The 24,556-nt window shown below is 38.0% G+C and overlaps 2 protein-coding genes across 3 annotated transcripts in view; both read left to right on the top strand.

Annotated features, from left to right (window-relative positions):
• Nucleotides 1-5,998, top strand: part of gxylt2 (glucoside xylosyltransferase 2) — a 30,981-nt gene extending 24,983 nt beyond the window's left edge. The window contains exons 6-7 of the mRNA XM_046834773.1: nt 2,349-2,521; nt 3,498-5,998. Coding sequence (XP_046690729.1) covers nt 2,349-2,521; nt 3,498-3,686 — 362 coding nt within the window. The 3' untranslated portion in view covers nt 3,687-5,998. The remainder of the gene's footprint in view (nt 1-2,348; nt 2,522-3,497) is intronic.
• A 2,118-nt stretch (nt 5,999-8,116) lies between these two features.
• Nucleotides 8,117-17,632, top strand: ppp4r2b (protein phosphatase 4, regulatory subunit 2b). 2 transcript variants are annotated; one of them, XM_046856119.1, is made up of 9 exons: nt 8,117-8,242; nt 9,462-9,543; nt 10,657-10,827; nt 13,945-14,038; nt 14,655-14,692; nt 14,777-14,851; nt 15,006-15,146; nt 15,336-15,640; nt 16,146-17,632. In XM_046856119.1, exons 1-9 carry the CDS (start codon nt 8,209-8,211, stop codon nt 16,436-16,438), a joined length of 1,233 nt encoding a protein of 410 aa, XP_046712075.1. In that variant the 5' UTR covers nt 8,117-8,208; the 3' UTR covers nt 16,439-17,632. The 2 variants fall into 2 exon arrangements, with proteins under 2 accessions (XP_046712075.1, XP_046712065.1); XM_046856109.1 differs by lacking the exon at nt 8,117-8,242 and adding an exon at nt 8,307-8,479.
• The last annotated feature ends 6,924 nt before the right edge of the window (nt 17,633-24,556 follow it).

Raw genomic sequence — 24,556 nt, 5'->3', positions numbered from 1 at the left:
AAATAAGATTGAAGAGCCCCAGTGTAACTGCAGATCCCACTTGCAATATAACGTACACACACTGTGGCTGCCATAATTTAAATCAGTTAACAGCTTATAAAATGCTTTACTGAATTGTGGCTTTTTTTTGGTAACTATCTTCTGCATTAAACTGCTGGAGTGAAGGAATATAGTATGCCATCTGTGAAGAAGTAGTGTCGAAGTGTGTATTCTGCATACTGGTTCCAGCTTTGCTAAATACAGACACTTATTACTAGAGCAGGATCAGTCAGAATACAAATCCCGTTCCTAAATGTATGAAACATTGGTAGCACTGGGCAATAATGATGTCAATACTGAGGTAAATTTTAGTATTGTGTCAAAGCACTGTTACTTTTTTTTCCTGATTTATCTGTTAGAAGGTGTTGGTTAATTTTCTAGTAATTTCACCTGCAAAAAAAATGATTGTAATGCGCTCAATGTGTAAGATTTCTATTTTACATTTTGTCTATAGTAACAGCTATTGAGGATTTTGAGGAATCAAGTTATAGTCATATTAGTCCTATAATCTCATTGTAATAGAAAGCTGGTTAAAAAAGATTTTAGTTGTTTAACATATTAAGACCTTATAGTTGTTGATATATACGATGTTGTATGGTTTAGAGAAAGTGGCATTGAGTAAAAGACAGGAGGTGGAGCTGGAGGTAGCAGAGCTGAAGATGTTGAGGTTTTTGTTGGGAGTGACGACGATGGAAAGGATTAGAAATGAGTTTATTAGAGGGACAGAGCATGTAGGACATTTAGGAGACAAGGTGAGGGAGGTGAGATTGAGATGATTTGGACATGTGCAGAGGGGGGACATGGGGAATATCGGTAGGAGAATGCTGAGGATGGAGCCACCAGGAAGGAGGAAAAGAGGAAAACCAACAAAGAGGTTTATGGATGTGGTAAAGGGAAAGACATGCAGGTAGTTGGGTTGAAAGAGGCAGATGTACAGGACAGGGGGGGTATGGAGACGGATGATCCGCTGTGGCGACCCCTAATGGGAGAAGCCGAAAGAAGTTGTTGTTGTTGTTATATGGAATCATCGGTATGGAGATGTTTAACATTTTTGGAAACATCCATTAGCATCAGCACTGGAGGAAAAGATGTTTCTTCAAATTTGCTTCGCTTAACTAATCACTTTTCAGACTTTGCATTTCCTTGCTTTTTCAGATGAGAAGGATGGGGTCCCACATACATTTTTATTCATAATTTAATATTTAATTCAACATAGAAAATAGTAGAGAAAAGTAGAGAATGTAAGTGAATTTTAATCAGGCCAGTTTTGCAAACCTAAACTCTACTTAAACACTGAACTCAATTGTACTACAGTTCGGATTGTTTTCATTGAACTTTAAAAAATGTTTTCTGTGAAAACATAGAAAGTAATTCTATTTGTGTATTTATTTCTAAATATTGTTGAAATGAGCAGAACCATGTGGCACCTTTTCATTTGAATATAATGAATATTTTGATATCATGCAAATTATAGCCCACAGCCCTTAAACAAGTTTGATATTTTTTGGTTCTTCATTGAGAAAAAAAAATCGGGCCCCTCTGAACTAAATAGATAAAATGATTGCCGTGTTCGTTTAAATAATGAACAATGGTTTGTGAATCGCTATGAAATATGATGGAAAAAAACATTCTAAATTGCAATGGTCATGTCATTTGGTCATGTCATCACTATTTTTTCCCCCTATAGCAGCATGATAGAATGCTTGAAATCTGATACAGGTAGTACAGGTACAGTACAGGTATTTCCATCTGTAACATATTCTATATTTCTTTCTATAGCTGTTGTTTCTATAGTGACAGCAGGTATACATTGGCTTGTGTACCTCAAACGCACCACACAATCTAAGACTAATAAACACGTTTAAAATGAGGTTGTTCTTTAACAAGGTCATTTTTTTTTAAATCATTGATGGAGGGATTTTTTCTGGGAAACCTTTAACATAAAACAAATCTCTGCTGTAAGCACCTTCGTCTCGGTATTATTTTCAGTTTCCTCGCTATAATGAGAGGCCTCCAGTGTGCATTGTTTTGTTTATCATCAGAGCCCGTCGCGGTATTCCTTGCATATTACGCTATACATAATGCACTTTTTCTGCTAATATTGCAGATATTGTCTATTTTTAGAACACTTACTAAATGCATTCTTTGAAAAATATAAGAACCATTAAGTACCATATTCAAATATCCGTACCATTTAAGGTTTTGGTGCCAATGCTTTGTGTGCATGCATATCTTTTATTTTTAGCTTTTTCATTTATTTTAATTTATAATTAAACATATTTTAACATACTGTATGTGTGCTTTTACAGAATGCCTATATACATTTCCGTGCCAGTGGAACTACAGGCCTGATCACTGCATGTATGGCAGCAACTGCAAGGGGGCAGAGGAAGAGGGTGTATCCATTCTCCATGGCAACCGTGGCGTTTACCACGACGACAAGCAGCCGGCTTTTAAAGTGGTGTATGATTCTATACATGATGTGAGTCATCTCTCTCTTCATGTGCTTTATGGGTGTCTTTATAGCACTAATGCTCTGTTTCCTCATCTTTTCTCATGTGCCAGTGCAATACAAGGAAAATGTCAAGCAATCATGTGGTAGCAGCACAAAACGGATAAAATCATGCAGAGTTTCAGTTAATGTTTACTTCGAACATGAGAATTGGAGTTTAATTGTTAATATTTAGCCGTCCAGTTTGGGTGAGCTTGTGCCCACTGTAGCCTCAGATTCCTTCTTCTGTCTGACAAGACTGGAATCTAATGTGGTCTTCTTTTATTGTAGTTTATCCACCTCAAAGTTGGGTTTCTCAGACATTCTGAGATGTTTGTACAGAGTGGCTACGTCAGTTAAACTGCGGTCACGCTAGACTTTCGGACAGCTGCTGCGAAAATGGGCGGCAGCCAGATGTTAAAATGTACCATCTGTTAATGCAACAATGACACTGCAAACCTTTTTTTCCCCCCAGAATGTTGCATTTATATTATTTTAAAGAGGTGATATGTAAAACTGGACTATACTTAGTGTATCTTCATCTTGTATTTCATGAAGGTCATGCCGTTACATATACATCTACTATCAGTCAACTAATTCGCAGGTCACCAAACTTTCGGGTACAGCAACATGCATTTTATCATTCGCTTGGTTTGAATACGAATCAATAGATCGAAATGTTTAGTGTGACCGCGGCCTTTACAGTTGACTTTGTCAACCATCCAACCAATTTAGTGATTCATATTCTGATATTTTTATATGAACTGAAGCAATTGATCCTTGTCTGCATGATTTTATGCATTGCACTATTGCTACATGACTGGTTAATTTTTTGATCGAACAGGTGTATGTTCCTAATATAGAGACCTTTATGTGAAATGCATTGTGTTTTGTTACTTGCTTATGCATATTAACCTCTGTTATCACACCCTGAGATGATCCTATTCATTTTCATTTTTTTTTCCAGTATCCTGTTGAAGAAAACCTGTTCCAGTCCTTGTTTTATCCTCTCCAGACCAAATTCTTGGACACGGTCAACACGCTATGTGGCAGAGTTCCTCAGGTGTTCCTAAAGCAGATCGAGAAGACCATGAAGGCCGTGTTTGAGCAAAAAGTGGTTCGCCACGCACGCCTGCCACGCAGACAACGTCGCTGAACTAGAGTGTATGCAGTTGATCGATGACAAGGAGAAGAGCTGATTCTCCAAATCCAGTGGTGTCTTTTTTTTTTTTTTTTTTTCTTCCTTTTTTTATGGATCATGTGCAATACCAAGAACTCTGTGTGGTTCCCTGACCAGTGTTCTTTATCTGGGAAGGATGATGCAGAGCTTTTTGGATAGACTGGGGTTTTCAGCAGTGGTTATTATGGATTAAATGGCAGCTTGGTACCTGATGAAGGGCGTTGCTCTTAAAAGAACTGAACCACTCAAGAGTAAGAGTATTTGGGGGTAAAAAGGACAGTCCAAATGGTTACCTAGTAACCTAGTAAATGTTGAATGAGTTTAGCAGGATTTCTTTTTCGAGAAGATGGTGATAAAATAGAAACATGTTCCTCTTACACAGTGTAACAGAGCGACAGATTGCACACTCCGTTATTAGTTTTTACTCTTGTTGCAAAGAATATAAAGATAACTGCTTAGCACAAGCTTGGCAAACACAAAGACCTCAAAATGCAACAGACTGTGGGGTCAGACAGAGGCAAGAGACGGGTGGTATAGCACTTGAATGTGCAATGTTCCTATTCAGTGATAATGTTTTAGAATCAAGCAAATGCCAGTTGGTGTTGCCTGGAGGCAGCATTGTAGAACTGGGTGATTTTATTGCCTGATAATGGCCTACTTTTATTCATTTTAGTAGTCACATTGTGTTTGCCATTTACCACATGAACTAAAATCCTGGTAATATACACCAAGTCTACAAACAGCATTGCTCATGCCTTAAACCGTAAATAATGTGAAATCGTTATACTGTACTATGATTATAATATGGTACAGACTCAGCAGAAAAGCCCATGACAGTAATATAATATAACTAAAAATACAATATTGTCTGGGGTTTTTTTAACAGCAACCAAAAAAAAAGACCCTCCATGTTTTCACCTGAAATGCATGCTTTTCAAATTGGACAAGACACAGATTTGACCTCACGTGCGCTTTTACGAGGCATAAAATGTGGCAGTGAAATTGCTTTTGGAAACTAATATACCGCTAATGCGGCAGCACTATTACAAGACATTTGCGCTATTATTTCCATCTTGTGGCAAGAACCGATAAAGAACAAAAAAATATATATATATCAGTCTTCTGAGTCGCTCCGGAGTGATTTTCTGCTCTGTGCCCTTTTCAAGGTTGTGTGATGTTCTGCACAGGCTCACTGATCATTAATCATCATTCCCCTGAAATGTGCTGCATTTATAATATGTGGATCGTTGTCTACGTGGCACGTGTCTCTTCAAGTCAAGATTCTATTGAACATTTCTGATGTGTTCTTGTGGGTTATGTATATGGGTAAATCATTTATTTTATATTAAATCCATTTTAGGGAGTACATTAATTACTTATTCCTAATTCTAACAGTAACATGAGGTTGGTTTTAATGCTTGCGGTCCCAGTAGATGCCTGATGGAGGAAACGATTTCCCTTAATAATGTTTATAATTAACACGAGATTTTCCATTTCTTTGTGAAATTCCTCATGATTTTCTTGCATTGAAATGTTGGTCTGTTTTCATTTTAGCCAAAGGTTTTAGTACCTTACCCACAATGCCATTTTGGTTGCCCTTTGATTGTGGTGCAGTAAGATTTGTGCTTTGTGGTTTACCTCATAACAACGCCATTTTAAAACTCGGTACATTCAACATATACGAAGTCAGGTTGCCATGTTCTTCTTTTGTAAGCAACACGCTAGCCATATAACTGAGTGAGGTGTATTTTCTTTTTCAGAACAGCAAACTGTGTAGTCAGTGTTTGAGATTTATCAAATTTGTCTGTATGTTTAATCTAAAGAAAATTCATACAGCATCATTCGATTAAAGATAAGCAGTGCTATTTTGTTTACTTGTGATGTTGAGCCGAGCCATGTGGAGTCGACGTCATGGCACAAACCGGAAAGGAAATCATAGTTGTAAAGATTACCTTGAGTTCATCGAGTAGGTGGGTTTTTTTATTTTGTTGTTTTTGCTTTTTTTTTTTTTTTTGTATTTTCCTGATTGGGGGTTTGAAAATTCTCACGTCTCGTGTATTTGCCTATGCTTTATCTAAAGAGAGATGAATGCTAGACAGTTAAAACAGCTCTGGGGCAGCAGGTTTTTTTTAGTCAAGTGTTCTAGCCTTGTCAAAGGTATAACTAAGAATACAGTACCAATACATTTCACCCTACATGCTAACCGTATCAGATGTTTAAAAGGTTAAATGTGTTTCAGGGAATTTTAGAAAGAGTTTTAAAAATAAAAACACATTTAAATTTTTTTATGTTACATTGCATTTTCCTGTGTCAGATCACCAAATTAACCCTGTCTGAACACCAGATTTACAGAAATAACAAGTAACCATAAACACTTATCTGCTAAATATCCTGTGATATTTGCTTGCTATCATATTTCGATCTTTATATTGATCATGCTTATACATATTTTTATTTTAAGGCCTATAAAAAAGTGTTGTAAATAATATGATGTAAATGCACATCAGGACAGTGTGCTATTCTTATCTGGGACTGGTTTCCAGCATCATCTCATTGCTGATGAATTGGAGCATTCTGAAACATACAATGAAATATTTCTGAGGTTTTTTTGTTTTTTTAATCAGAGATGTCAGTGCATGTCAGAAATGTAATAAAAGAAAAGCATTTTTCCATCCTTTTGTTTTGTTAATTACATTTTTTTGTTTGTTTTTTCGTGACTGGTCATAATTATGAACATTGTTGCTGGAAAATGTTGCTCGGTTTGAGCAGCTGCCTGGAAAAACCCCAGCTGAGTTGATCTTACTGGTAGACCATTATTGGCAGTTTGTAAGTGCTTGTAGCAAAAAACTAGTTTTTGATCTACTGATACAATTACTATTTGATGAAACGTTGTGGTGAACAAAATATGCCAAATAGAAAAAAAACATTTAATGATTTATTCAAGTACTAAGGAAGCTGGTTTAATAGCTATCACATATAGTCTACGATCTTGACTAGCTAAACATGCTATTTGATAGCTGGTCAGGCAAATTATAAATGCTTTGAATTATCTCCTATCAAATACATATCCTGAGCGGTACATTTTTATTATTGTCCTTACATGGTTAATTTGTGTAACCTTACATTGTGTTATCAGATATGTTATAGCAGCTATAAACATTCCGTTCTCAAATTTAAAGACCTTGGGCAGTCGAGTGGTGCAACAGAAAGATGTTGTGACTTCCACCCCTAGTGAGTCCATGGTAGCAAAACTGATCAGGCTTTTTGGATGAGCAGGATGCTGCTCTCAATCACCTATCACTCACAGCATTATTAGCCAGTGATGGGTCTCTGAGATCTTATGCATGGGGGACAGTGATTTTTAGAGGACAAGGTTTGTTTGGGTTGTTCATGAATGTACTGTGCTTGAAGTTTGAATACCTGGGATCGACTGTTCGCAGTAATGGACAGTTTGTTAAAGTGAAGAAAGGAGTGCAGGCAGGGTGGAGAAGAGTGGCGAAGAGAGGTGAGACCTGCGATGTTAGTTTGGATGTATAGTTTAGAGACCGTGGCATTGACTGAAAGACAGGAAGTGGAGCTGGAGCTAGCAATGGTGAAGATGCTGCGATTATCATTGGGAGTGACGACAATGGACAGGATGAGAAATTAGTTTATTAGAAGGACTACGCAGGTGGAGACAAGGTAAGAGAGGCATGATTGCGATGGTTTGATCATGTCCGGAGGAGGGACACGGGGTATATCGGTAGATGAATTCTGAGAATGGAGCCGTCAGGCAGGTGGAAAAGAGGAAGGCCAAGGGGGACGTTTATGGATGTGGTAAGATAAGAAATGCGGTTGGTTGGTTTGAAAAAGGCAGATGTAAAGGACAGGGTGGTATAGAGATGGACGATCGACTGTAGCGACCCCTAACAGGAGCAGCCAGAAGAAGAGGGGGAATGTACTATGGCATAAAAAATACTATTACAAAGTGCTTGAAACATTTTTTGTTCCAACATCCGACAAAGTGTTAGTATGTCAATGGTTCTTACTTATATAACAGTATTTGTGAACCTATTTACACGAAACATAATCTAACATATTAGCGAGCGCGCATAAAGATTAATGATTTTGGATTACAGCCGGAACTACTGTCGGAGCTGCTGTTATAGAAGCAACACCTGACCAAATATCCTTAAGCATTTATTCATCAAGCGCGTAATGGATAATGCATAAATACAGTTAAAGTGCTAACCATTATAGAAAACTAACGAATGTAAACAAAACAGTCAATTAAAACGTTCCAAAAAAACACAAAGTAGTGCATCAGCGGAATAGTAATAAAGGGTAAAGGTCAGACTAACGTAGGATACTATGGAGTACTAAACACCGGCCGCTTTACGCCGGTGACGTCACGAGCGCCATATTGAATTTTTTTTTTTTTTTTTTTTTCCTCCGCTTTTCCCCTCTTAACATCAGCCATTAGCACGTCGCGTCGTTGTGGAGTCCCGCTGTCGGAAACATGGAGATCGACACCCTTCTCGAGGCTCTGAAAGGTCGTTCTTGTTGATTTAAATTCCTTGTTAGGTTATCGGGGTGGCGGGGGTAAACAGGATGGCCGGCCGGCTGGCTGGCGGCGCGGGGACGCGGCGCTGACGGCGGTACCGCGAGCGGCGTTGTTAGCCTAGCGAGCGTTCGCGTTAGCATGGGCAGCCAAGCTCACTCATTTAGTCGTCCGCCGCTAACCACTACTTCCATTTCTTCCTGGTTGACTTTTGACTCGGCACTTAGTCGTGAGTTAAAATGTGACTTTTACCAATGGTATATTTAATTTAGTCTTAATGAGGGATTCCCTTCTCTCCGTGCGGATTTACACAACTAGCCAGGTTAGCGGTTAGCAGCTAATTGGTAGCCATTCCGGTGAAGTTCTGAGACGCGAGCTAGTTGCGCAGTAGACCCTTCCAAGTAATGTTCACTACGATGCCCTAATAACCGGCGTTTTTAACTTCTTCGTCCTGTCCGAGTTATACGCGGTGTAGCTGGTGTTTTTCCATAATCCAACAGCGTTTACAACTCAATCTTGAGCGGTAAAGCCGGTAATCTGTCAGTGGAATACCCAATTCAATTCAGTTTGATTTGGATTGCGCTTTGAACATTGGACATTGTCCCAAAGCAGCTTTACAGAGATAACTAGATTATACAGTTTGAATGTATATGTTAGTGCCTATACGTTTATCCCTTATGAGCAAACCAGTGGCAAGGAAGATCTCCCTGAGATGGTAAGAGGAAGAAACCTTGAGAGGAACCAGACTCAAAAGGGAAACCTGTCTTCACCTGGGTGACGCCGAATGTCCATTCATTATAGTTTTATCATATTTGAGGTCTGTTGTGCAGTAATGGGTCCTTAAATGCAGAACTGTTAATGCAAATTTGAGTCTTAAACTGTTGATAATGATTACAGTCCATATCCATGGTCATAGGTGAATCCATGGAGAAGAAAAAGTGGGCAGTCACTGGTACTGGTATGTTTAACATGACAGAGGGGAGGAAGAGAGAAATAAGGATCATTACGTATCCTTAATTTTACACAAAAGTTTGACACTGTCAGTATGATCAGCTATAGTCATTCAGTAGGTTTGGACCTTTTTGGCTGGATAGAGATCTGAAATGAATGTAATATTGTGATGTTTTTTGTTTTTTTTTTAACTCTGATTCTAGTTTCATCATGGTAGAACAGTGCGAGTGACCTGTGCTGTGTTTCTCTGTTCTCCTCAGATTTCGAGAAGAAAGGGAAAAAGGAACTGTCTCCGGTGTTGGACCAGTTTCTGTGCCATGTAGCTAAGACTGGAGAGACCATGTAAGTCATGTGGACAGGTTCCATGTAACTTTTCTCCAAGCGCTGCTTATCTGTTCAGTTTTTAGCGTTGTGGTTTTGAATCGAGTCTCACAGATGTTCTGTGGATGTCCTTGAGGAATCTGCTCCGCTTACTAGGGCTGGGACGATTCACTAATCTGCCGATTCAATACATATTGCGATTCTGTAGCTATTGCGATTCATTGTTTAAATTGTGATTTTTGTTTGCTTAATAAAGATTAGACAATGGCAAATACTTGATCATACCCTTAAAAAGATTGTATATGAGTTATATTAACAAAAATAATGCATCACATCTTTCTGAATTTTTATTTCCGGAGCACACATACATAGTGCATAAAGAACCTTGAAGCATAAAACTTTTCAAGTACCAAAAACTTAAATATAATATTTAAATGTGCAACAAAATAACTAAAAACAATACTCTCTGAAATAAAATAAAAGTGCCGTTAAACTGTTCCAATGTTCAACTCAGTCAAGGTGCTAATATACTTCTCTCTCTTTCTCACCTCAGGTGAGAGCTATTATAGCATCTCGTTGAAACGTCTGTTATAAGTTTGTGCACAGGGAGCTCCAGTAACTTTTGTTTTTCCTGCAAAACATGAAGTCCTGCAGCACTTCTATGGAAATATCCAGTGATGCGTCGTACTCATCCGAGTAACTTCGTGACAGCGGGCAGCTTCAGTGCGCGCTGTGAGGCCAGATTACGAGTGTGCGCGTAGCACTTAATATGGAGAAAGCCGGTTAATTGGGCAGCGATAACCATATTAGACACATTGTCTGTGACTAAAGCAGGATCTTTATCTGTTAAACGATTCTCAAAGAGGTTTGCTCCACTGACTTTGCAATAGTTTTGCTTTCTTGCACCACGACGTCATCTAATATGGACAACGACAAAATACGTTTCGCCCTCTGTTGGAATAAAAGCGGTAACATCTTCCCGCCACCTCTCTGGAAAAGTAAAATAATTAAATATATATCGATTCTGAGGTAGACAAATCGATCTCAAAATCGTTTTAAAAAGAATCGCGATAGTTTGGTGAATCGATTTTTTTCTCCCACCCCTACCGCTTACGTAAATGTCTTGTTTTGCAGGGTGTCCTGGTCGCAGTTTAAAAGCTACTTTCTCTTCAAACTGGAGAAAGTGATGGAGGACTTTCGAGCATCGGCACCTGAGCAAAGAGGACCTGCAAACCCCAACGTGGAGTCTGTCCCTTTTGAGGAGATGAAAGAGAGAATATTGAAAATCGTCAACGGCTACAACGGGTGAGTCAGAGTTTTTTTTTTTTTTTTTTTTTTTAAACCTATTTAAACTGGCTTAATTGTGAAAGCTAGTGTCATTTAACCAAGTTAAAGGCATTAATACAGACTAAGGCAAAACAAGCAAGCATATAATGCTCTTTTCTATGTAGAACCCCATGTGGACATGCCTGACAAAACTATTGGCCAATGCCTCGTCTATAAGATTTGCTGTCACATTGCAAGATGTTTTATTTTGTTCAGCATTTTCACTTTATGTTTATGCATTAGGTAACGGTTACTCAAATAAAACCAATAGCTCACAACATGAAATCTCCTTGGCCCCATGCCCAGGATACTGATTTGCTCACCCATTACGAAAAATGTTTTCTCCCCGTTCCTCCATTTTATTTTATAAATAATAGGCAAGAAAGATAATGCAAAGAAGGGATAAAACAAAAGGAATGGCAATAGGGAAGGGGCAGACTGAGTGATGTAAAAGCTTAGCCAAAGGCTGGTTGGCAAGGCCTTGCTTCTTCCTGATGGATAAAAGTCCGTAAAATCTGTTAGTCTTTGTAAGGGCAAATGAATGTACAGTGCACACGTGAATTAAGTAATTAGGCTAAGAACAATACTTGGCAAACCCACACTAAACTTAACTGGTACATGTTCACTTAGCTGTTGATCAGATGATTTCTTGTGGGATAAGTTCACTTTTAAGACATTGAAAGATTTAAAATTACACACATTCCCGATACGAACATAGAAATGGCTTGTTTCTAGCATAAGTTCCAGTCTATAAAGTTTAAATAGATTTGATCTTTTTTCATAGTTATGTTAGAGGGCATCTACCCGTTTTTGCATTTAAACATCTTAAAAGAATGAGCTGAAGTTTAAGAAATCAATGGCCATATTTAAATAAAACACTGTTTCTAACGTTACTCTACTGGACAGTGTCCACCGCAGGGGAGTGAGAAAAACGCCTAGGTTTCTGCTTGCAATCAGTCCCTGAATAGGGGTGTGACTATAAGCCGCTGAACTCTACTCACTGGCGTTCGAGTGCAATCATGTTGACTGCAAGGTGTGCGAATTCTTGCAAGCCAGCGGATGAAATGTCCTAAATTGTTTAAAGCAAACATTTTTTCACTATTCTCAAACATCTTTTCGAAAAGGAGAATAAAAATAAAAAAAAATAGTGCCATGACAAACTATGGCTGCGGAAATCGCCTGTCGGGTGTTCAAGCGAGACCGTAAAATGTTTTTCAGTATTTACAAACAGCCTCTCTGTGAGAAATAAAAACTGACTAAAACACTTAGAATCTAACTACTCACCAAAAACACTAAGAAAGCACATGCAACTGAACGACGATGGCGTCGCGTCACTTTCAAACCGGCTGACCAGTGTGGGGTGGTGGGGGGGTTATGTTCGGTACAAAACTGATTTATTTGAATCCGTAATTCACATTCAAATATGTCCACAGACGCAGTAGAATTGACTTACGTTTGTATAGTACTACACTCACTTAAATTATGTAATTATGAAATTGATTTAGAGTTAAAATCTGGGCTAACGGTATACTTGGCTTTTCTTTTGGCTAATGTAAAAGCAAGCATCCATCACACAGGACTGGTCCCAATAGGTTTCCCATTTCAGCTTCATTGCTTTTGATTTCCTTCATTGGCCTTCTCTGGGCCCCTTGCGATGGCTTGACTACTCTTTCAGAACATCTTTAAATCTTCAGGTCTTGTGGGACGTTTCTCTTGCGCTGTGGTGTGCACTTCCAAACTTAGTTCAATGAGCGACGACTGGTAAACCAGCGACTGCGTCGTAGCCACTCAAATCTTGTTGATTAGAACTGGACCATGGAGCAGCGGAAAAAAGTGTCCTTGTCGGATTACTCATGTTTTCTTTTACTTGGCCGGACAGGTAACATGAATGTCATTACCTGGAGAAGAGGTGGCACCAGGATGCACTTGGTGTTAAAGGCAAGCTGGTGGATGCTGTGTGATGCGCTGGGTAATTTTCTGCTGGGAAGCTTTGAGTCCTGGCCTTCAAGTGGATGTTACGTTGCCATGTAACATCTACCTAAGCGTTGCAGGCTAAGCATACCCAGTGGTATTCCCAAATTGCAGTGACCTTTTGGTTAATGATTGTACCCTGAAACAAAATTACTTGTCACAGTTTGAGGAACACGAGTTCAACTTTTTTGAATCACAGTTCAACTGAGCGTTTGTGCAGCGTGTCGGACAAGCAAGTCTGATTCATGGAGGTCTCACCTCAAGACTTAAAGGATTTCCTGCTAATGCTTAAGTACCAGATACCACAGCGCACCTTCAGTGGTTTTAATGTAGATAAATAAACAGTTTTAAAGTAGATAAATAATTCGTAAATATGTCATCTTGTTTGCTGATACTGCATGCACTTCTCTTTACTCACGAGTGTTCATGGTATTTCCGCTCTGCCATGGGTTTCAACTCCCTCCCTTTAATAATCATGTAACTCCTGCATATAAGTGCAGGTGTGAAAGATGTTATGGTTAAGCGCAGGACTTTGTTACTTCTTTTGAAGGTACACTAAGTGCACAGTCTGGTCATATGTCAAGTCAAGTTTATTTGTATAGCGCTTTTCACAACAGACATTGTCTCAAAGCAGCTTTTTTTTATGTGTGAAAATGCTTAGCTAATGAGTTCACTGTAAACTTTGTGGTTTGTGTATTTGGTCTGGTTGTTTTTGTTGGCCTTTTTCTTATAGACAGTGCCCCCTGTTGGTGACCAGACCAGTTGTTTCTGTCCATAATTGATGGCTATGAAAAACGCACCCTGCACAGGGCAGAGTTGCAAGTCAGGCATTCAGCTCCATAACATGCCATAGACCTAAAGAAAAAATACCTGCTAAAAAACAATTCAATATTTTATTTAATTTAGTTTATTTATTTTTTCAAGCTCGCCATCCCCTTGTGCTCTCAATGCCTTGAAAAACTGCTAGACAGAAGCGGTTCTTGGACTGAGGAATATCGTTTAGTATTAACATAATTTTTAAATACACTTTTAGGATAACATTGTAAAATGTGGAAGTCATACAGTTTGCAAAACATTGGCACATGCCCAGTAATTATTTGTATATGCTTTAAATTTCTTACCCAGGATCCCATTCACTATCCAGCGCTTGTGTGAGCTCCTCACAGATCCCAAGAGGAACTACACAGGAACAGAGAAATTTCTCAGAGGGGTTGAAAAGGTAAGTATAGATTGTACTAATCCAATCTAATTCATATGAATTGGTGGTTTTTGGGTGGTTGTAAAGTAATTAGGGCCATTAGGGTTAACCGTAATAAATCAAATTGATTTATTTATCTATTATTTATTTATTAATCAAATTAAGTCGCCATCAGAGCTGCTATTATAGAAAAAAAAGACACCTTCTGACGAATAACACTTGATGTTCGATTATCAGGCGTATAAACTGTTACACCAGCCCAGTATTGATTTTATCAGTCTGCTTGTTCATGTTTAGCGCACATTGTTTATGCAGATGCTTGTTCTGTTCTTTTGTCTAGCTACATTCCTCTTGGCCTACAGTTTACACACACACACACCATACTTGGCAATTGTAATTATAAAACACACGACTCCTGATGTTTAAAACATAGTTGGCCATCAGAACTCCTACAGAGCCTAGACATCCTGAACACATTTACCCTGGTGCTCATAAAGGGAAGCATTCCTGAAGTTTAGTGCTAATTGCCAAATCTAAAGGTGATTTGTTATCTACTATAAAAAGTGCTATGCAGGGGCTTGAATATGACTTGGCATTGTACTCTATTGTGACGTATACATATTTTGTGTTTTCCCAGAATGTGATGGTGGTCAGTTGTGTGTATCCCACCTCTGAGTAAGTCATCTCAATTTGCACCAGCAGATTCGTTAGTTCTACTCGCGTACGTGAATGATTAATGCTATTCTATTAAATTCTCAGGAAAAATGGATGTAGCGGTGTTAACAGAATGAACGGAGTCATGTTGCCAAGTAGCACATCCATATTCACAGAAAGGTAAATTAGCCCATGCTTCGTAGTAAATATATTAGATGTCTTGTTTGTAGAAGTAAAAACTAGAAGTACTGCTATTATAACCTTTTTTATTTTTAATCTCTCTCTCTCTCTCTCTCTCTCTCTCTCTCTCTCATTTTTGAAACCTGTTCCTCAGGAAAGTGAATGGGCCTGGAACACCTCGGCCAATGAACAGACTGAAAATTTCCTCATCTAGTTCACTGGCCACAAACGGTCTGCTGGACAGTGCAGAAAATAAAGATCCAAACAAAGACTCGGGCCACAGCATATCTGTTGGGTATATTTCACCTGCCTAACTACTTTTATCAGTTCTATTCGTGCACATCTCACATCTTAATCTTTGTTTTTGTTATATTGGGGTTACTGCTAACCTGGGAATTTCAGTTGTAGAATTTATTATTATTATTATTTTTGTGTGTCACTTTTACTGCTTTAACTATTAAACATCTTTCGTGTTGTTTTTCAGTGATGTGCCTGGGGCAAGCCTCGGGTCGCCCTTAAACAGCTGCATAAAGAACAAACATGCAGAGGATGAAAACTCTGAGGAAGAACAGCAGGAGGTGAAGAGGCTTAAATTCAGTGAGGATGGTGGTGAGGACGAGGAGGACGAAGACACCGAAGGCGAATCAGATGACAAGATTGTCGAGTCTGAGGAAGCGTCCGATGTGTCAGGAAATCCAGAGTCACCATCATCCATGATGCAGGAGAAAGAAGAAGGGCATGATGAAGAGTGCGATCACGCCAGTTCAACAGCAGTTAGTGAGGACCAAGGTATCACCTGAAAACGCCCAGCTGTGTTTAACTCCCAGTCCAAATTGATTTGTAATCTGACATTATACCAAACTATAAAACATATGGGAAGATCGTGTGTTTATTAGAATGAAGTAAGGTAGAAATCAATGTAATAGTAAATTCATTTAAACGGTTATACATTTGTCAAATAGCTATAAGATGACATTATTCTTACAAAGTATAAGTATTAAATATAGTTGATGACTAGTATGTGTCAAGGCAATTTGAAAATATTTCATGCACAGAATCAGCTAAACAAGTTATTCTTTTCTTATGTACATTTTAAGATTTACATGTCAAATGTTTTTTTTTTTTTTTTTTTTTTAAACAATCAAAAGGTAAATAATTGAAATGATTTTATTAGTTTAGTGAATGTTTGGTTATCTAGTGAAACAGATAATACTTTAGCTATAAGTTTACTCCTCCATAAGTATAAAAGTATGTGTTTCGAGTCTGAATCCACTTTCTTCTTTCCTCTCTGTAGAGCCGTCCAGTACGCAGTCCGACTATGCAGAGAGGGAAGTTCCTTCCGGCTCTGTCCAGGAACCCAGTGACATGGACCAGTCGGAGCAGACAGCTCCAGCCTCGAGCCCTGAGAGGGCGGAGGTGGAGGAGGAGTCAAGCGAGCCGGACAGTAGCAGCAGTTCTGAGCTCACGTCCGGCCCCGACGCCTCGTCTGACTCCACCCCCAGTGGTGCAGACTCACCCACAGAGGGCAGCGTGGAGTTGGGGGAGCTAGACTTAGAAAACACAGAAGAGCCTATGGAGCAGGATTAAGGAGCCTCTTAAACACAGACTTTGTAGCATAAACAACAACCAGCGTGTGGAGATTCGAGAACACACTAACAGTAACAGAACAGGCTCTTTAACTCGGGCCACCAACAGCCTTTCGGTCCAGCGTCACCTACTTTTTCCAGCTTTCTTACCCGTTATGGGTGGACACACTATGCTGGTGTACATAATTTTTTTTTTTTTAGTTAATTCCTTTTTATTTTTGTATTGAAGGTTTTAAACTGGAAGGTTATTTTCATTCTATTACATCCTCTTCACCTTAGTACCACTGAATGCAGTTGGTCTTTAAAGGCATTTCCCCCTCTGTTATAGTATAGCAGTGAGATGATTATCCCTTTGATTGATTGCTTCTGTACAGATGGGTGAGGGGTTGTAATGTGTTTTTTTTTTTCTTTTGTTTGTTTGTGTTTGTTCCCCCAGCTTTTTATTATTATTAAAAGAATTTTGTATACACAGACTTTATCACCAGAACAGTAGAATTTATTGTTGCTTATGCAGTTTGTCCAAAGACACATGATTTATTAGATTTTGAAGCAAAGGCCATAATTATTGGTTCATGTTCAGTTTTTTTTCTTCTTTTCCTCAAAGTTCAGGTTGTCTGTTAAGAATTATTACTTACACACATTGTCTGCATATGGACCTGTGTCGAAAAGGTAATAAGCTAAGTTTGGTTTCATCTTTTACGAACCCTCACAAACACATTTGAAAACTCTCGCTGTTACACTCGACTGTAATGACTAAGAGTTTAATATAAAAGGTACATCTACTCAATGGAAAGAATTTCAAGTGACTTTCTGATCCACGACAATAATTTATACGAACATTTCAATGAATCACTCTATTTTTGAGAAATCTAGACGTTTTGTTTTTGTTGTTTTTTTTCCACTTGCCAGTCTGCACACTAGTCAGATTGAGCGAAAACTGCGTGTTTGTGAAAGTGAGAGCGAGCGTGAGAGGCGTTCCTGTCTATACCAAGCTGTCTCACGAGTTACAACTGACTGCCTCTACTGCACCTGTACTGTTTTGATATTTAGAATTTTTAAATTTCTGTAGTTTTGTAGAGGTTTGTGTTCACTGCTGTTTGTGGATCCATATTATTGTATGATCTTTCTGTGTATACTGAATGCGTGTGCTTTCAATGCAGTATTCAGGTGAAGCAATAAATGTTCTGATTTTAAATGTGCAAATGTGTTTTTTTTTTTTTTTTTTTTTGTTTGTTTATTTGAAATTTTCGTGTGTGCGTGTGTGCGCATGCAGTGGTAAAGCAAATTCATCAATGGTGGAACTGTTGCCACATAACTGCTCTTCTATACAAATAATGTGAGCTTGTTTGAGTATTACTAATAGTGAATTCAAGTTCATTTTGTATACATTTACACTGTACATTAAAAATGGAGCCGTTTAAGATAACGCTTGTGCTTTTTGGTTATGATTCATTCCCTTACTGACTGAATATGAGGTGTGTTCGAGAGCCACAGGGAACGTCTCTTCCACAGGGTCCATTCTAACCCTGTTTTGTGTAACCCTGCATATTTGGATCGAGGTAGAGGGACAGCTTTTGATACACAGTTTGACACAGCCTTCAATCCTGGCTTTTTTCCAGGCACAAGCCATGTTTCAGTGACTGATTGACAATTTTTTGTCTACACTGCATATTCCACAGATTTATGCAAAACCCAGCAAAGTGCAATTTGACAAAAAAAAATTATATCTTGCAATTAATCTAATTCCTAATGGCATGATTTTTCTAACCGAAAAGCTCAATAAAATAAAATGTTGATTGAGTAATCTGAGCTTGTATAAAATTAAGGGGGGGCAGAAACATTTTTAGTGGATAAAAATGGAAGGAATTTTTTTTACACTTTGTTGAAGCACCTTTTGATCTTGTTGCACCATTCAGTCTTTTGGAGTAACAGTCTAGGAGCATTGCACATCTTGACTTGTCCATATTTTTCCAATATATTCCTGTAAAAACATTTTAGATGCATCAAACTGTGGGATTCAGGTCTAGCAAGGTCATAGAAACATCTTTTGGTGAAGCCATTCCTCTGTGTATTTGGACGTATGCTTTAGTCATTGTTGTGCTGAAAGGTGAAATCCCTTTTCATCTTCAGCTTACTAGCTATTCATGGTTCCCTCCACCTTGATGAAAGCCCTAAGGTGAAGAAAAACACCCCTAAACCAGGCTGGACGTTGGGTGCTTTTTTGAGAAAAGTGCTATATTTTTTATCTTTATTTCTTACACCAAGCATACCTTTTGAAATTGGTCTCATCAGACCAAAAACATTCTGTCACATGGTTTGGGAAGATTTTGTTGCGCTTGGATGTTTCTTTCATGTAGAAATATGTGACATTGCTGAGAGTAATCAGCCCAATATTCCTGCAGCTCCACTAATTTTGCTGTAGCCTTTTTTTTTGTTTTGTCCCTTTCAAAAATTTGGAGGGATGTCGTGTTTTTTTGGTGATGTCACTGTGATGATCCATTTCCTTTATTTGTTGATTATGGCCTTTACAATGTGCTGTTGTACTTGTATATTACGTGTTGTCTGTTTTAATGAACAGCTGTGTTTCATAGCTGTGTAGCTCACAGCACCATTTCAGTGTCATGAGAGTGTCTGTAACCCCTGTGCCTTACACTGAGTGAAATTTACCCTCCCTCTCAGAGGAAATAAAAAGCGGATTGACCAAATCCAGCCATGGTGCTTAGCAGCCTGCTGTGTTTAACTGTAGGCTTTGAACGCCAGTCTCTGGGGAAATAAGCCGTATCACTTGGGTAATAGACACCGCTCTTAAATCAAAAGAGGTGTCATTTAATTCACAGATCGTCCAAACGCCTGTCCTCATTAACCACATTGAGCCTTTGTGACTTAGGAGAGTTTGCACAAGCACAAGCTACTTAAAATCAAATATGAGGCAGCAGTGTCAATATTGTAGGAATAGTATGGACTGCATTGTATATACACACACACACACACACACACTCTTCTGCAGCCTACTAAAGCTGTAACCCACTAAAAGTAATCGAAGACCTTTATTATCCTTAAAAGGAACTTTCAAATATGTCTTTGTTTCGGAGAATACCACTGTGTATCAAAATTCAAGCAGATGACACCGAAACCCTGACTCGATAACCTGAATGAAACTTTGGATTTCTTTAGCATTGTATTTAATCATTTACCTTTGTTTAATTGTCTTTAAGATGCATTTGGAAAAACAGTGTTATCGGCATTAATTGTAACTACTTCACCTAATAGCTCACCAGTGACTATGTATGTTTTCCAGAATTCCAACGCTCATACTTCCAATGAGAATAGCATTCAAACAGAGTCCATGAACAAGATATCTAAGGACATGTATCTAATATGAAGAGATTGCATCATCATGTCTGTGGTCTTCTTTTCTGCTCCTGTCATTTTTTTTTTTATTCCATTTTCAATCAGACATGAGTGGAGCCCTGACTTCACTTTGCTGGTAATTTAGTAGACTACTTATCTACTATTAGAATTTCAAGAGCACTGATAATATTAATAATAATGCATCTAAAGACAATGAATAAATGATTACAGTGCAAATGTGTCCAAAGTTTTGTTTTTGGTTTCATTGCTTTGAATTTAACAATAAATCTGAAGACTAAATTTCCATTTCCATTTGCGGCATTTAGCAGACGCCCTTGTCCAGAGCGACGTACGAAAGTGCTTTGAGTCTCTCGCAATGAATAAATCTACACTGGTGCGCTAGATTACAAACCTAATATAAATATAACTCTTGAATTCTACATAGCAAACTTGGAAAGTGCTAATTCAAGTGTTTATAAATAGACTAAATAGCCACCATTCAGTCCTAATAGTTGTATAGGGCACATATTGGAAATACCAAGCAATACTCTGTTCATGGAACAACTAGCTACAATCCTGAGTTATATGACCTTGAAAAGAAATCCCAGATTTAGCCACATGTCATCTCAGAATGATCTGGCCACTAGTGCATGCAAAGTGGGGTTATCTACATGGCATTCACTTTTTTTCGCTGAGGTAAAAAGACACCATTAGAGACATACATGGGCGCATAAGGAAAGTCTTTAAGTGACTGCAACACAAGGGGGAAGGGAAGATATCACACAGAGATTTTGACACATAAAGTGACATCCAGCATATGTGCTGTCTTGACCTAGTACTGCCCTAGTGAACTTGAGAGCCAGTTAGACCACCCTCAGTTGCAGCTGATTGATGTGTTCTGAACTCACACTACCACATTGCACCTCAGGAGACCCCTTTCAATGAAATAAAATCCTTGCTTTGCTGGATTTTTAGTGAGCATTTAACGATAACAATAACGGGCTTGTCCATTTGCTCAGGTCGCTTTTAAAATTCCAAAATCTGTGCCTTCCAGGACCATTCTAGATTTAGCCTACCTGCAGCTAGCTAGAATATAGTTTATTGTATGTTTTTTCTAGATTTAGCCTACCTGCAGCTAGCTAGATAGCTAGATAGCTAGAATATAGTTTATTGTATGTTTTTTATTTTATTATTTATTATGAATACAAAGAAAATCATAGGAAATAGCAAATGAATAAAAAATAAAGTGTCACGTTAAAGGTTGCCTGAATTTGACTTCGATTTATGTAGAAAAATGCAAAAAATCGAATAATACTTTCCACATAAACAAATGGGAAACCATATGTGTAGATTGGTGTATTATATTATATTTTCTAAAGATTTCATATAAATCTGTAAAACTATGTATAAAAAATGTTGTACCATTCTTTTTTAGAAATATATAGGGCCAAAATTGTACACCTTGGTTTCATGCCATCTGCCATCATGCTATTCATGCCTTAACCTTGTTTCCATGGCATCTGTGATGAATCTCAGCAGTCTAGTTTTGTTAGACATTGAATTTCTTTATCTTTTCTAATTCTTTATTTAGTGTACTTGTTTATTCAGCTTTTCAAATTTGTTTTCAATGCCATAGACTTATAACATTCTACTTCTTGTATCTAAACTGCCATGTTTTGCATAAAATACTATCCAAAAGTATTGGAACAGCAAAGCCGGTTCCTTTTTTTTTTGCTATACATTGATGAAATTTTGGTTTGAGATCAAAAGATTAATGAAACCATGGTTAAAAATTTCTGCTTTTATTTCCTTTCCCTTGGGGGCAGACAACCCAATTTTTAGTTAAGTTCAGTTACTGCACACTTTTTTTGTACTTTAAATGCACTAGCACTTAATTTCTATTCCTATCAGGTTACTATACAACCATATATCATTGTCTTATAGTCATAGTTATGTTCAATTGTCCCTTTGTGAACTCAACACCGTTTCCCATACCTCTTCCCTCTTGCTTCTGCTGCACTTTATTTATGTCCTGTCACCACTGTGTGTCATACATTCATCTTGCACCACTGATCCAGCAGTAAATGTATTTGTGAACTGTACACTCTATGAAGTCGTGATAACAATAATGTAACGTGATAACAATACATGTTCAAATGGACTGAAGTCTAGTAATGAACATGGAGAGTCTAACACGTTCAGAAAGGCTTGCTTTTTTTCCACAGGCAGCTCTCCGTTCTTTATGTTGGTTTATCTTTTTTTAACAAGAACAGCAGACTTTACGGCCTAAACCCAGGGCTCATTTCAGAGCCATTCAGAGCTATTCACTGGTTAAACAATCAATTAAACACGGCACACCTAGGAATCAGGAAACACTTCACAGTCACTTATTTCAATATTTTTGATCACCAGAAAAACATATAGGTTAAAACAAGGTACCATAATTAAGTGCATTAACACATCTCAATGTACATATCAGAAAATGAAAGCTAAATGTCTGATCTATTGTCACATGATCATCTTTTGACCTCAAACCCAGATGTCTTCAGTGTATAGCAAAAACAATGGAATTGGCCTTGCCACTCCAGCCTACATCTTAATTCACATTTATGTGTAAATCAGTGTCAAAAAGCTCTTGCCTGTCTTGAGGAACAGATGTCCTGTTATAAATCCGTTCACATGGATAATCTAATTTTATGGTTGTTCCCAATTCATGTACCATCACTTAATAGGATTAAATGCAAACAAAGCATTGCTTAATTACAAAACATAAATAAGTTACACTGGACAGTTTAAGTGGCAAATGTTTCTAACTTGGAGGCATAAGAAAATTTGTCTGCACAAACAGCCAGTAATAGAGAATACTTTTTGAATGCTGAAAAAAAATACCCCAACTTGTTACAATAAATAATGTTCTGTAAGATGTTACTATTTATATAATGCAAGCACTGGGTGCTGTATACAATTTATGCATCATAAATCGATACATTTCTAACATTGGTTCGAACTTTTGCTATGTATCTAAATAGATAAGTAGCTACTCAGGTTAGTTAGGAACATGCTAGACACTCTTGCAGTGTTTGTTTGTTTGTTAGTAGTGGTGTTGAACTTAAAAGTAATCAAGGTATATGCATAAAGTACTCAATAAAGTATCTAGCTAGCTCCATAAGTGCTGTATTACATAGAAACATCAATAACTGTATAATATTTTTTATTATTATGCAGTTGTGTAAAATGTTATTCAGAAAGCTAGATAACTTTGAATGAAATACAAATCATAAACTACAAACCAAAAAAGTTGGGACACTGTACAAATTGTGAATAAAAACAGAATACAATGATGTGGAAGTTTCAAATTTCAATATTTTATTTAGAATACTACATAGATGACATATCAAATGTTTAAACTGAGAAAATGTATAATTTTAAGGGAAAACAAGTTGATTTTAAATTTCATGGCATCAACACATCTCAAAAAAGTTGGGACAAGACCATGTTTACCACTGTGTAGCATCCCCTCTTTTTTTTTATAACAGTCTGCAAATGTCTGGGGACTGAGGAGACAAGTTGCTCAAGTTTAGGAAAAGGAATGTTGTACCATTCTTGTCTAATACAGGCTTCTAGTTGCTGAACTGTCAAATGCGCCAAATGTTTTCTATGGGTGAAAGATCTGGACTGCAGGCTGGTAATTTCAGTACCCGGGTCCTTCTTCTACGTAGCCATGATGTTGTAATTGATGCAGTATGTGGTCTGGCATTGTCATGTTGGAAAATGCAAGGTCTTCCCTGAAAGAGATGACATCTGGATGGGAGAATATATTGTTCTAGAACTTGGATATACCTTTCAGCATTGATGGTGCCTTTCCAGATGTATAAGCTGCCCATGCCACATGCACTCAGACTTCTGAACTGAGCGCTGATGACAACTAGGGTTGTCCTTATCCTCTTTAGTCTGGATGACATGGCGTCCCAGTTTTCCAAAATAAACTTCATAAAATGTTTATTCTTCTGACCACAGAACAGTTTTCCACTTTGCCACAGTCCATTTTAAATTAGCTTTGGCCCAGAGAAAACACCTGCGCTTCTGGATCATGTTTAGATATGGCTTCTTTTTTGACCTATAGAGTTTTAGCTGGATTTTGGATTGTGTTTACCGACAATGCTTTCTGGAAGTATTCCTGAGCCCATGTTGTGATTTCCATTACAGTAGCATTCCTGTATGTGATGCAGAGCCGTCTAAGGGCCCGAAGATCACGAGCATACAGTATGGTTTTCCGGCCTTGACCCTTACGCAAAGAGGTTGTTCCAGATTCTCTGAATCTTTGGATGATATTATGCACTGTAGATGATGATAACTTCAAACTCTTTACAATTTTTATCTGAGAAACGTTTTGATTTTGCTCCACTATTTTTCGCCGCAGCACTGGAGGAATTGGTGATCCTCTGCCCATCTTGACTTTCCTAGATTTAATTGGAAGCCAATCTTCTGTGCTATCCTTGTTCGTTTTTAATAAAAGCTTAAAAATGGAATGATTAGGTCAGTGATTGTCCTTAACAGCAGTGAATGGGATTGACAAGCACTAATTTGATTCTTTACACGACATTTGATTTTCAACTGTCCTTTAACTGCCCTTTGGAAAGGACCAAAATGGGTTCCAGTGCATAACTAACTGCACTTTAAATGTACTTTAGTTTTAATTACAAGGCCTCTGAATTTGGGCCATGTCTTAAGGTTGATATTACGTTTCAGTAACTGCACATTTATAGAT

Source organism: Silurus meridionalis, chromosome 1 (assembly GCF_014805685.1).
Source record: "Silurus meridionalis isolate SWU-2019-XX chromosome 1, ASM1480568v1, whole genome shotgun sequence".
In the NCBI taxonomy this organism is placed as follows: Eukaryota; Metazoa; Chordata; class Actinopteri; order Siluriformes; family Siluridae; genus Silurus; species Silurus meridionalis.
The sequence above is the reverse complement of the archived record's forward strand: the minus strand, read 5'-3'. Positions and strand labels throughout refer to the sequence as shown.